The sequence below is a fragment of the Bison bison genome, unplaced genomic scaffold, assembly GCF_000754665.1.
Source record: "Bison bison bison isolate TAMUID 2011002044 unplaced genomic scaffold, Bison_UMD1.0 scf7180017864068, whole genome shotgun sequence".
Taxonomy (NCBI): Eukaryota; Metazoa; Chordata; class Mammalia; order Artiodactyla; family Bovidae; genus Bison; species Bison bison.
In genome coordinates, this window is record NW_011494640.1 from 1,086,764 (window position 1) to 1,098,618 (window position 11,855).

At 45.4% G+C, this 11,855-nt stretch overlaps 1 protein-coding gene and 1 non-coding gene across 3 annotated transcripts in view; one reads left to right on the forward strand and one right to left on the reverse strand.

The window, feature by feature from the left end:
- The first annotated feature begins 218 nt into the window (after window positions 1–218).
- On the forward strand, window positions 219–290 carry TRNAC-ACA. Its single transcript has one exon. It is a non-coding gene; the product is annotated as a tRNA-Cys (tRNA).
- Window positions 291–3,503: 3,213 nt separating this feature from the next.
- Window positions 3,504–11,855, reverse strand: part of PUM1 (pumilio RNA-binding family member 1) — a 127,192-nt gene continuing 118,840 nt past the window's right edge. For both annotated transcript variants that reach the window (XM_010836883.1, XM_010836882.1), the window contains 2 exons: window positions 8,496–8,688; window positions 3,504–5,369 (listed from right to left, as the gene is read on the reverse strand). In XM_010836883.1, coding sequence (XP_010835185.1) covers window positions 5,238–5,369; window positions 8,496–8,688 — 325 coding nt within the window. In that variant the 3' untranslated portion in view covers window positions 3,504–5,237. The remainder of the gene's footprint in view (window positions 5,370–8,495; window positions 8,689–11,855) is intronic.

Below are 11,855 nucleotides of genomic sequence, written 5' to 3' on the forward strand. Positions count from 1 at the left end.
CCTCACGCTTCTCCAAAAACTCAACTAGAAAAGAGAGACCAGCTATCCCTGGAGCTGATGGAAGGTGGCAAGAGCAAGATGGCATGGACAGAGCACTGAACTTGGTTTTAGGCAACTTCAGATAAAATCCTTACTAGGTTATTGACTCACTGTGTGGCTTGGGTCTCAAACGCCTCACCTGAAAAATGGGCTGATAATGTCTACCTTATTGCCTGACTTCCCTGGTGGCTCAGATGGTAAAGCATCTGCCTACAATGCAGGAGACCCAGGTTCAATCCCTGGCTCAGGAAGATCTGGACAAAGAAAGAAAGAGAAGTCACTCAGTCATGTCCGACTCTGGAACCCCATGGACTGTAGCCCACCAGGCTCCTCCATCCATGGGATTTTCCAGGCAAGAGTATTAGAGTGGGTTGCTATTTCCTTCTCCAGGGGACCTTCCCAACCCAGGGATCGAACCCAGGTCTCCTGCATTGCAGACAGACACTTTACTCTCTGGGCCACCAGGAAGAGTAGTCTCCTGGAGAAGGAAATGGCAACCTACTCCAGTATTCTTGCCTGGAACATCCCATGGATGGAGGAGCCTGGTAGGCTACATACAGTCCATGGGTTTGCAAAGAGTTGGACACGACTGAGCGACTTCACTTTCACTTTATCTTATTGCCTAAGGCTTTCAAGAGGATCAAAGGCATCCAAATACAAATGTGCTCTGTAACCTGTAAAGCCCTGTGATCCGGTGAAGGATTATTATACGAAGTGTGATGGAAGGACTCTGTTGTCATCAAAGTGCGATGGAGGGACATGTTGGAGGGACTCATGATGGAGGTCTCTTGTAAGAGACCAAGAATGTCGGTCTCCATATGGTTGGCAGCCCAGGACCTCACATCCTTGGATGGACTTGTTAGCAGCTGGTACTGGCAGTCAGTCAAATAAGGAGGTTCAGCCTGCGCCCTGAAATGCAATCCTGCAGAGGGAGGGGTCACCCCAGCCCCAGTCCCTCCCACGAGATGCCAAGGGAAAAAGCTTCAGGCCAAGCATTGGTTTGACCCAAAGACTTGCATCAGAACCCAGCACTCATTTCCATGTCTACAAGAGGAGAACCACCACACTCCACACAGGACTGCTGTGAGAAATGAGAGAACATGTAAAAACTCTCTCTTGGGTGCCTGGCCCAGGGTTAGTTTATGACGAATGACTTCACGTCCCCGGTGGCTCACATGGTAACGAATCTGCCTGTGATGTGGGAGACCCAGTTTCGATCTCTGGGTCAGGAAGATCCCCTGGAGAAGGGAATGGCTGTCCACTCCAGTATTCTTGCCTGGAGAATTCCACGAGCAGGAATTTTGACTCCATGGAGTCAAAAGCAGTCGGACACGACTGAGCGACTAACACTTTTTAACTTCTTTACATAATGGACAAGGACTGTTTGGTTCACCAAAGCCTGTGCACAAACATTGGGAGGAGTGCTATTAAAAGGTAAAAAACGAGAGGCATCATTTATTGCGCCATGTGCCAGGCACTCTGCTAGGCTACATAGTTCAGTTCATCCTCTCAGCCAAACTTGGACATGAAGTACTGTTTTCCCCAGTTTCACAGAGAAGACAGTTTGGACTCAGAGAGATGACCCAGGTAATAAAGGGCAATTGGGATGAAAACCTGTATTTTTCTGACCACAGAGGCCTCAAAGACACAGGGTTGAAGTTAAGATGATGGAGGTATCACATTTCCAACCTAGCACCTTGCTTTCTTACCACTAAAAACACAAAACATTTCTCTAAATGCTGAGTAAAAGGAGAGGGGGAAAAAAGTACAAAATCTAAGTATAAATAGTCCAGGTAGAAGACAAAACCTACATGAGTAGCCCTTAAGGTGCAGGCACTTGACATGTATATTTTTACTTTTTGCCCGAGTCCTAGCTGCAACACGAGGAGTCCAATCCAACCAGGAATCGAACCCACGTACCCTGCATTGGGAGCATAGTCTTAACCACTGGACCACCAGGGAAGTCCTTTGACATGTTTATTAACAATTCCATCTTACTTCAGCTTCAGGAAACTGAGGAACAGAGAGACAAAATTACCAGCTCAAGGTCACAGACTGTAGACTCATGAGAGAGAAAGAAATCCAATCCTCTTGTTTTTGCCTGCTTTGTTCACGGCCTCTGCAAAGGTCCAGTAAAACCATAATTGTCTAAAAGCTGTTAATGTTCCATGATGTAAGAACCACTTCACATACATGCAATTGATGGCCTTCCATCCATTTCCAGCAAGGAATTCGGTTAAAGATCAGGTAAAGGGACTACCCCGGTCCAGTGGTTAAGAATGTGCTTCGCGATGCAGGGGATGGGGGTTCGATCCCTGGCTGAGGAACCAAGATCCCACAGGCCACAGGGCAACTAAGCCCGCACACCTCAACGACTGACTCCTTGTGCTGCAACTAGACAAGTCTACGTGCCCCAACAAAAGCTTCTGTGTGCCGCAACTAAGACCCGACACAACCAAATAAATATACAAATACTTAAAAAGATCAGGTTAGGGTTAGGGAGCCACATTTGAACCCTGGTCTGATTGCAGAGCCACGCTACTCAGAGTCGCACACACCCCAGCATGCTATCTCTTATGGCCTCGGAAGAGGGTTCGGGAAGGACTCCATTACAGCTGCCAAGGCAAAATCAGGTTCTGGACTTGAACCCTCCACTGGCTCAGCTCCTTTCCCCTCTGTTTCTTCTCAGACCACAGGGGCTGCTAGTGACCGTCCCTCACCCTTGGAGGGGGGACCCTGGGAAGTCCCTTTTCCATCTACCCTGAGGCTCCACTTCCAGCGCCCTTGGCTGAGCCCATCCTGTCGTTGCCAACCAAGTTTCAGTGGTGGTTTTCTGCCAAAGCTGCTCCTGGAGCAAAGATGGTAAAGAAAGGAAAGGGGGCATCTTCAGGCACACACGGCAGGTATTTCAGTTAGCTAGAGTCTCCTGAACTCACTGCTGGAAGAGGTCCCCAGTGTGATGCTATGAAGAGTGAGCTAGGGACAGCAGGCCAGCCTGGGCCAACCTTGGTGTGAGGACACAGAAGGGCGGGGTGCAGACAGGAGCAGCCCAGCCAGGGGAAAGGAAAGGGGACCTCAGGGCAGGAAGGCTTTCCCTACCGCCCTGCCTCAGAAAATGAGGAGGAGACATTTAGCTTAGCCAGGAGACATTTATAATCTGTTGGGTTCTAATACAGGCCCTTTGGGCTCGCAACAGGTGCAGAGCCCAGAGAGTGTAAATGAAGAGAACCAGGTGGAGAGTGGGGTCAGGCCTTTTGAGGATGCTCCCTGTCATGGGCACCCAAGAAGGTGAATTTTCTGATTTTTCAAAAGAAGTTGGACATCGCGACGCCATGTGGGATGTCTTTAATAAACCCTCTCACAAGACAAAAACAAAACAGAAAGAAAGAGACACAAACAAGAAAAGGGTTATCTGCTCTGGGGCACTATATTGGAAAAAATAATAATAGTAATAAAGCACAAACTCAGATTCCAAAGTTCTGTATTTTTCAAAATAAAGATCACACATTGTTTAGAGACAATCTACACAAGAGTTACAAAAAATAGTTGCCCAGGCATAAGCATACACAGGTTTGTTAATTATACACATATGGTTACAAGTGTGCTTGCAAAAAAGTTCATTGGAAATATACACAAGGCTCTGGAAATGTACACCGTGTAGTGTTACAATTCTATATTCAAACAAGGAAAATTGACAGTATGTTACATTCACTTACAAGTAGACAAAATGCAAAATACAGTTCATCTTCTGTACAAAAAGGAAGGGCAATTCACACTTTACAAGGTGAGAGGGGCTCTGATTTTAAGGAAAGTTAGGGCGGGGTTGAACTTTGCACGTCCTTTTGACTGTCACAAAATAAGCAAAACATTACTTTTTTAGGATTAAAAAAAAAAAACCACTAGTGTGAACTGAATCATCTTGAATAACATTTAGAAAGGATCTCGCTACTATCTGACTAGGTGACAAATAAAACCAAGCTATTTTTTTTTTCTTTTTAAAAGTTAACTAGGCTGTATAAAGAACATTTATTCCTTCAAAAGAAAAAAAAAATTTACTTCTGGTTGAAATTACAATTTACAATATACAACACTATATGCTACGACCATAAAAGGTGTGAATATACACTGAATGCACAGGGCTGGCTAATTTTCTTTTCTTACCAAAAACGTGTTTATGTTGATTCAAACTTCTCCACATTTACATTACAGGTATACAAATGTACAATTGTACAATCAAAAGTATGTTCGACTACTAGGGTACATTATAGATACAGATTAGACATCAAAACAAGAAAATACTACAAATTTGTATATATGCAAAGTCTACACCAAGTATACACTATATATTTATAGAAGCAAGACCAAAAGCAGAGTTGGATTTTTTTTTTTCTCATGCTAAATAATCAGATTTTTGCCTTTCAATGTTAACAGAAAAAAATCCAGTAGGCAGTAAACAATCATACCCGCCCGGCCTTGAAAGACATTCTGGGTGCTCACATCTCCTCCTCACAAAACGGACTACACTATTTTCTTCAGCATAATAGTCTCCAAAAAAGGCAATTTTCAGAAGTTTCATAAACTTAATGTCATAAACTGAGGCTTTTGCAACTCTGAAATGATTTTCATTATATATATATATTTATATATATATATTTTTATAAACATTGTTAAATGCCAGTTTGGGGTCATTTAACTAAAATTCAGACTTCTCAGGGTTTTTTTTTGTTTGTTTTTCTTTTTTACTAAAATGAGGACGTGGGGAAGAGCTATTTTCAAAACTTGCCAGTGAGGCAAATGAGTTAAAAACCTTTTTTCTTTTTTTTTTTTTTAACTTTTTTGTTAAACCAACAACCCTGGAAGTTTGCACACGTGGAATATAGATACAACATTGAACAAAATGCGTGGCCTCCCGTGTACACTGGTTACCTATGTACAAGTGTCCTATACACCAGTAAAACAGCAGGGCAATTAGTCAATTAAAAAAAATAATTAGTACATGTTATGTGTAATAAAATTAAACAAATTTACAAAGGCTTTTCCACTTGTGGATTTGATTCCTTTTTTTGGGAGGAGAGGGTAATCCTGGAGCAACCATTTACCCATTTTTGGATTCTACACTGGAACATTTCTGGTTGCTGGTTGGATTCACCAGTGGGCCAGTGAGGTCAGTGGGAATGAGGGCACGGGGTGACACTGCCTCAGATAATACCATTAGGGGGGCCACAGATGGGCCCTAAGTCAACGCCATTCTTCATGTAGTATTTCTCCAGCTTGGCCAGGATGTGCTTGCCATAAGTATACTTGCGAAGAGTCGCGATGTGGGGCCGGATCTGCAGAGAAAGCACAGTCTGTGTTACTCTGGCCTGGGACAGGCTCGGGGGGCTCCAGGGTAACTTGCTCCTGGACACCATGAGGTGCCCACAGGTACACATACCCCACAAGCAACATCTTTCACTAGCTCAGCCTGAGCACCTGAATTCACGAGCTACACTGACCCAGCAGATGAGGAGAGCGGCTCCTGTCCTGAGCGCTGATGCAGGATGTGAGGGCTCTGGAGGTCGGACAACTACAGACCACTTCCAGGACAGCGTGTGGAGACTGCGCATCCCGTGACACGACCACACCATCCATCAGCGGACAGCAGGCCCTGAGGGAGCCTCTCAGCCCCACGGCTCTCCTGAGCAGCAGGGGCTGCTTTCTGGGGACCACGAACCCTTGCCCTCATCACCTGACCCTGCTCTCCAGTTCACAGCGAATCACAGAAAGCTACTAATGATAACAATAAAAACAATAAACACGAGCTAAGAACCGTCCATTTTGAAGCCTCGTAAGAGAGGTGTGATTATCCTCGTTTCAATGATGAAGACATGGAGGCACAGTGGTGAAGTCACTCATCTAAAGTCCAACAGCCACCCACTGTCTGGCTGCTCCCCTCACAGCTCTGCTCCAACCTCACCCTTCACCTTAGCCCTACGAGCATCTCTTCTGTTCCCCGCCGCCCGCGCCCCCTACCCTGGGGCAGACCCACACCCGCAAGTCCTGTGCATCCCACACAACTCGGGAGGTGCTTGCTCTCTGGAACCACCTCTCTTGCTGGTGACCTCACAGACCCTTCTGCATACCTCAGCTACAACACACTGCGTTCAGAATCATTTGTGGAACCACCAACATGCGACAGTGAAGACCCACAACACTGACCTGCTTCCCCATCACAGCTCCCCAGTTACTTACTCAACACAAGACAACATGCCGGGGAAGATGGACATTCTCAAGCCTGAATGTTCCATGCAGATGGTTTTGTCTGTTTAGTTGTGCCCTCAAAGCAAGGAAGGGTCAGGTGGCTCCAGAAACCACTTCTGTGACCCACACAGGACACAGACCCATATTAGTTTTACACTCTCACCTATGAGCCAGCCTGGGAAACTGGGCACAGCCCTTGGCTCGAACTCTGAGCTGTGGCACCCAGACCATTTGCCTAACCTTCCTAAATAAACTCACTTGCAGAAAGGACACCACACTTCCATTTGGGTTGCAATCATGACTACATACAGAGCTGACACTTTGGTCCTTAGTACTCAAGGTCCCAGACCCCTTGCTTTTGGCAGCTCTCCAAAAGCTGCCTTCAGTTCCTTCACCTGTCTGTCCCCAGGACTGGCTCACTGATGAGTCTGGCCACTTAACCTTTACATCTGTCCTCTTCTAGACAAACACCACAATGTGCATATACAACACTGCTGAACTCCATCTTCCACTTGATTTAAAGGCAAATGGAAAGCAGCCTGGTCCCTGTCAATGCTTTGTCTTCCTAAAATGCTATGCCTAGCTGTGAAAGAGCAGAAGTCTCAGGCTTTTCAGATTCTTAGGACTCCCCCTCCTCTCTCAACTCCCTCAATCAAACCAGCGGCGAAGCCCCATTCTGTCCACTTCTCTTGAATCTCAAAACCACCACTCCCCTCTTGGCTTAATTATTTCAACAATCCCCTGTCCAGCCCTCAACTCCCTCCTTTCCTCCAAGGTACTCATTGGCCAGGACCATTATTTGAAATGTAAATGTGATTATGGCACCACAGCCCTGTCCCACTGAACTTGCTGTACTTCTCCATTTAAATACACCGCCTTGTTTCCTGCTTCCAAGCCTGCACACACTAGGTTCCCTCCACCTGGAAAGATTCAGGGCTTTTTTCAAATATCGCTCTCATAGGGAGCCTTCTCTGTACCCCCACATCAGAAGAGGCACTCGTGCACATTCTCACAGCCCTCCCCAGTGTTTCCAGCAGCAGTGTAACTGTCCACAACACTGCTGGGCCCACCAACACAGTGCCCTGGTGAAAGGAGCACGTGTGCTTGTAAGTATCTGGTAAATGGATGAACTCCCAACCTGCTGTGTCTCCTACATTCCCTCCGCCCTCACCAGCATCTTGACAGCCCCATCTGAGTCTCACAGCTTAAGGACTCTGGACTCCCCAGCCTTCAACTGCCATCGCCAACACCAGCATGGTGTTTTGTTTTGAACTGGAGGTTGGTGGGTGCCTCGTCTGGCTCAGAACTTGAGTCCAGAGTAAAGAGTCTCATTACCGAACTCTGTTCTCAGAGAGGGCAAGTGGCTCATCACTGCCAGACCACGGTCACCCCCTCCATCGAGAAGGACTGGGTGAATTCAGAGCCCAAAGGCTGAGGTTTCAGATGGGCAACACCCAAAGCTCGAGGTACTGCCTCCCGCAGACACAGTGCGGCCTGCACACCTGCCTGGGGGCTGGCTGGGCTTCTCCGGCCCCGTGGTCTGTGTGGGGCCGGCTGGACCTCCTCCATGACAGCTCTGAGGCCGTGAGCTCTTCATGCGCTTTCTGTGTCAGCTCCCACTCACAGCACACAGCACCTCAGATTTCTGTCCCATTTTTTCCTGTCTACCTCCTCTGTAGCCTGGACTTCTCCTCCTACAAAGTCTCCCCTCAAAGGCGTGAGCACAGGCGCTCACGTCACCCTTCCCCACATGTGCTCTGTGGGCAGTGCTCAGTCTCGGCCATCTCTGTGCTGGCGACTGGCACACAGTGGGCACCAGATCAGTGTGCCAGACCAGGTGCTGCCTTAGGCAGGAGCTTGTTCAGTAACGGTGGTGGAATCAATGATGAGAGGGAGGAAAGGAAATAAGGTAAGGAGGCTGATCTGCTAGACTGAGAAGCTGGTCTCCTGGGAGCCATCAGGTAGAAGCATGGCCTGAAGACCTGGAGGGGACTCCCCACAAAGACTGACTTTAACATTCACACCAATTGAGTTACTGATGGAGGGGCAGCAAACACAAGGACAGCGGCCACTCCAGATAAAAGGAAAAAGAAGTCACAATCCAGTGAGAAACTGTGCCAGAAGAAGCAAGATGCCCACCCTCCTGTATTGCAGAACTGAGAAGACGCGAGGGCCGGCTCCTCCTCTCTGATTGAGACTTGCACAGACTGGCCTACCTTGTGCATGACGATCTTCCTCTGGGCTGGCTCTGCCACATCGATCATCTTCTGGACCACGTAGTTGGCATACTGGTCCTTCATCATGGTGTATAAGGCACTGTGGGGACCATCGTTCATGGTGCACACCTCGTCAATAAGCACAGCGCGCTCTGTACGGGAGGCGTGAGTGACACACTTCTCCACAACATTGCTGTAAGGAGACAAATCCAGGGCCAAACCTTAGAGGGACCTCGCTGGGCTGTGCTTGTTTGGCCTGGGCTCTGACCTCAAGGTCAGCAGCAAATGAGGCTTCTTGGAAGATTAATTCCTCATCTGTTTGGCTCTATGAGACCCTATCTTTGCCATCTGTGATCTCCAACGTCAACAATGGCCAAGCACAGGTCATGGAGGGTACCAGACCCAACCATCTAACAGGGGAGGGTAAACACAGGTAAGTAAAGGTTAATACAACTGGTTATGAACTGAAAATGGGTAATGAACATAATTTCAACAGGCATCAACATCTATCAATTCTCTCCTCACCTCTGTGAGCTTAATGGGGCCAAGAACAAGTTTCTCTCACATCTAGATCCCTAGTGCCACGCACAGAGCTGGGCACTTATGAGAGGCCCTACAGACTTGCTGAGTGAAGGCAGACACAAGGAGAAACCACAGTCGTCAGTCAACTACTTCACACTGTCTCTTAAGAACAAGAAGGACCCCCAGGTGTGTTGGCATTTCTAAACACTTCACAGATGTCTCAACCTCGGAAAGGAAAAAAAAAGAAATGCGGTTACTTTAAATAAGAGTTCCTCTACAATCCAGAGGGACTGACTGCAGAGGCTGATTAAATCACATCCAGCCATGCTAAAGGGCGCTCCTCACCCAGGAGTGACTGGTTACTCATGAATGTCTGCTTGTGTACGTCAGCAGTACTCTGCTTCTGTGCCTCCATGGGTATGAGGAAGTTGTGTGATGTCTAAGAACAAGAACAATACTTATTCTTTGTATTTGTATTACTGGAGCCAATACTTGGCAGAGAGAACATTTGGTAAGTGGGCGGCTGAACACTCTGCAACGATTTCATGACTGGGGGAAGAGCTGCTCTGGATCACAGAACACTCAAGTAGAAAAGGAACTTTCAAATCTAGCTAATGCAGAAAGCTCTTTTCTGACCATTCTGAAAGATGCCCATTTAGCCTCTGCATGAGAATTTCCAATGATTTGGAAGCAGTTCTGGGGCAACTGACCATGCGAGTGAATGGTTCTCTTAAACATTCTTTATATACTAAAATAAAATGTGCTTCCCTGAAATTTCACCCATTTGTCTTAATTTTGCCTTCAGCAGCTGAAAAAAGGATGTCTACACCTATTCTAGGAACACCAGAAGGCAAGAGATAGTGTCTCACTCCTTCTTTCAAAGGCCAGCCCTATATAATCGAACAGTCATCACAAATAACCACCACCAAGTCCCTACTCCAGGTCCCTACACCAACTCCTTACTTTTGATTTTTAAATCAAAAGAGAGGGTGCTGGTTCCACATCACTCTGAAAGGACCCTCGCCATGTTATCTGGTTTAGCATACTGAGCCTTTATTATGTACGTGCTTTTATTTAGCAAACAAAATTCTCAAGCTAAAATGTTCAAGAACTACTACCATCCTACCAGACATTTCTTCAATCTTTCTTCTTAAGACAGAGTAAATCAAATCTGATAATCACATTTAAGACCACAAACAGCCTCTCCCTTCTGATACAGCAGCAGTATGCGAAAACTTTTCCCCTCACGTTCCTCCCACAGCACTCTGCAATTCTAGCATGAGCTGAAGTTGTGGCGTGTGAAAGTGAATCTCCTAATAGACACTGGCTTCTCCCTTAGCAGAAAAGGGAGTTAGGACATTACTAAGCCAGTCACGATGTCCAAATGTTCAAGCAAAGAATCATCACTTTTTAGAACTGCCAGGCTGAGTTGTCCCTTCATCCACCCAAGACCAGAGTGGTCAGATTTAGAACAGAATTTTCTACTAAGCTAGGCTGGCAACAGGACACTCATTCTTCTGGGTGGAAGACTGACTCCTTGACAGTAACATGTCTTTCAAGAAGGTACTCAGGGTCGGCTATCACACTTGACAAGATCACTCACTGATGAGGATCTCACCTGGCCAAAGCCTCCCTGCCACCTTAACACACACTCCATATTGTTCTAGTCTTTAAAGTTTATTCTAGTATTTCTGAAACTGTGGTTCTTAAATTGATTGTGGGTGATAAAATCAACTTAGTGATTTGAGACTAGCTTTTTTTGTTTGGTTTTTTTAAAATGAAACAGAGTAGTCAGTGTCAATTAATCATGGGCAATCCTCAGTTATGTGTGTATGCACGAGCCTATGCATTCAAAGTTGATGGAAAATGTACTTTGTATTCTGGGTTACCATCAAAAATGTCGTAAGGTCACTAACTTGCTTAATTGGTTTGTTTCTATTCAATTTTCAAATTTACTGGCTCTTTTGTTATCTTTAATTTACTGTTAAATTTACTGTTAAAGCCATATAACCAATTTTATTTCAGATGTTATACTTTTCTACTCTAGAACTTCCCTGTTAATTCTTTCTGTAATAAAGCTTCTAATTCTCTGCTGCTGCTGCTAAGTCGCTTATCATGTCCGACTCTGTGCGACCCCATAGACGGCAGCCCACCAGGCTCCGCCATCCCTGGGATTCTCCAGGCAAGAATACTGGAGTGGTTTACCACTTCCTTCTCCAGGGGATCTTCCCGACCCAGGGATTGAACCCAGGTCTCCCACATTGGAGGCAGATGCTTTAACCTCTGAGCCACCAGGGAAGCTTTACATTTTTGAGTATAAATACTTTATAATACTTTAAGTACCTTAAAATATAGTATTTTAAAATACTAATTACTTATATAAAATTTGTAAAATGTATAATTTATAAAATTATAAAATTTATACTTTATATAATTATACTTTTTCATAATTTTAATACATTTTTATTAATTTTAATTTTAAAAATAATAGTTTTATATACTTTTATATAATTATAAACTTATATACTTTATAAAATGCTTTATAACCCTTCTCTGCTAACTCCAACATCTGGGTGGTATGGAACTATATTCACCGGGGATTTTTCCATTTTCATTTTTTCTTCTTGAGTATAGGTCAACAAATTCTTAGAAAAGTACAACTTTCCAAAACTCGACCAGGAAGAAATAGAAAACCTTAACAGACCCATCACAAGCACGGAAATTGAAACTGTAATCAAAAATCTTCCAGCAAACAAAAGCCCAGGTCCAGACGGCTTCACAGCTGAATTCTACCAAAAATTTAGAGAAGAGCTAACACCTATCCTGCTCAAACTCTTC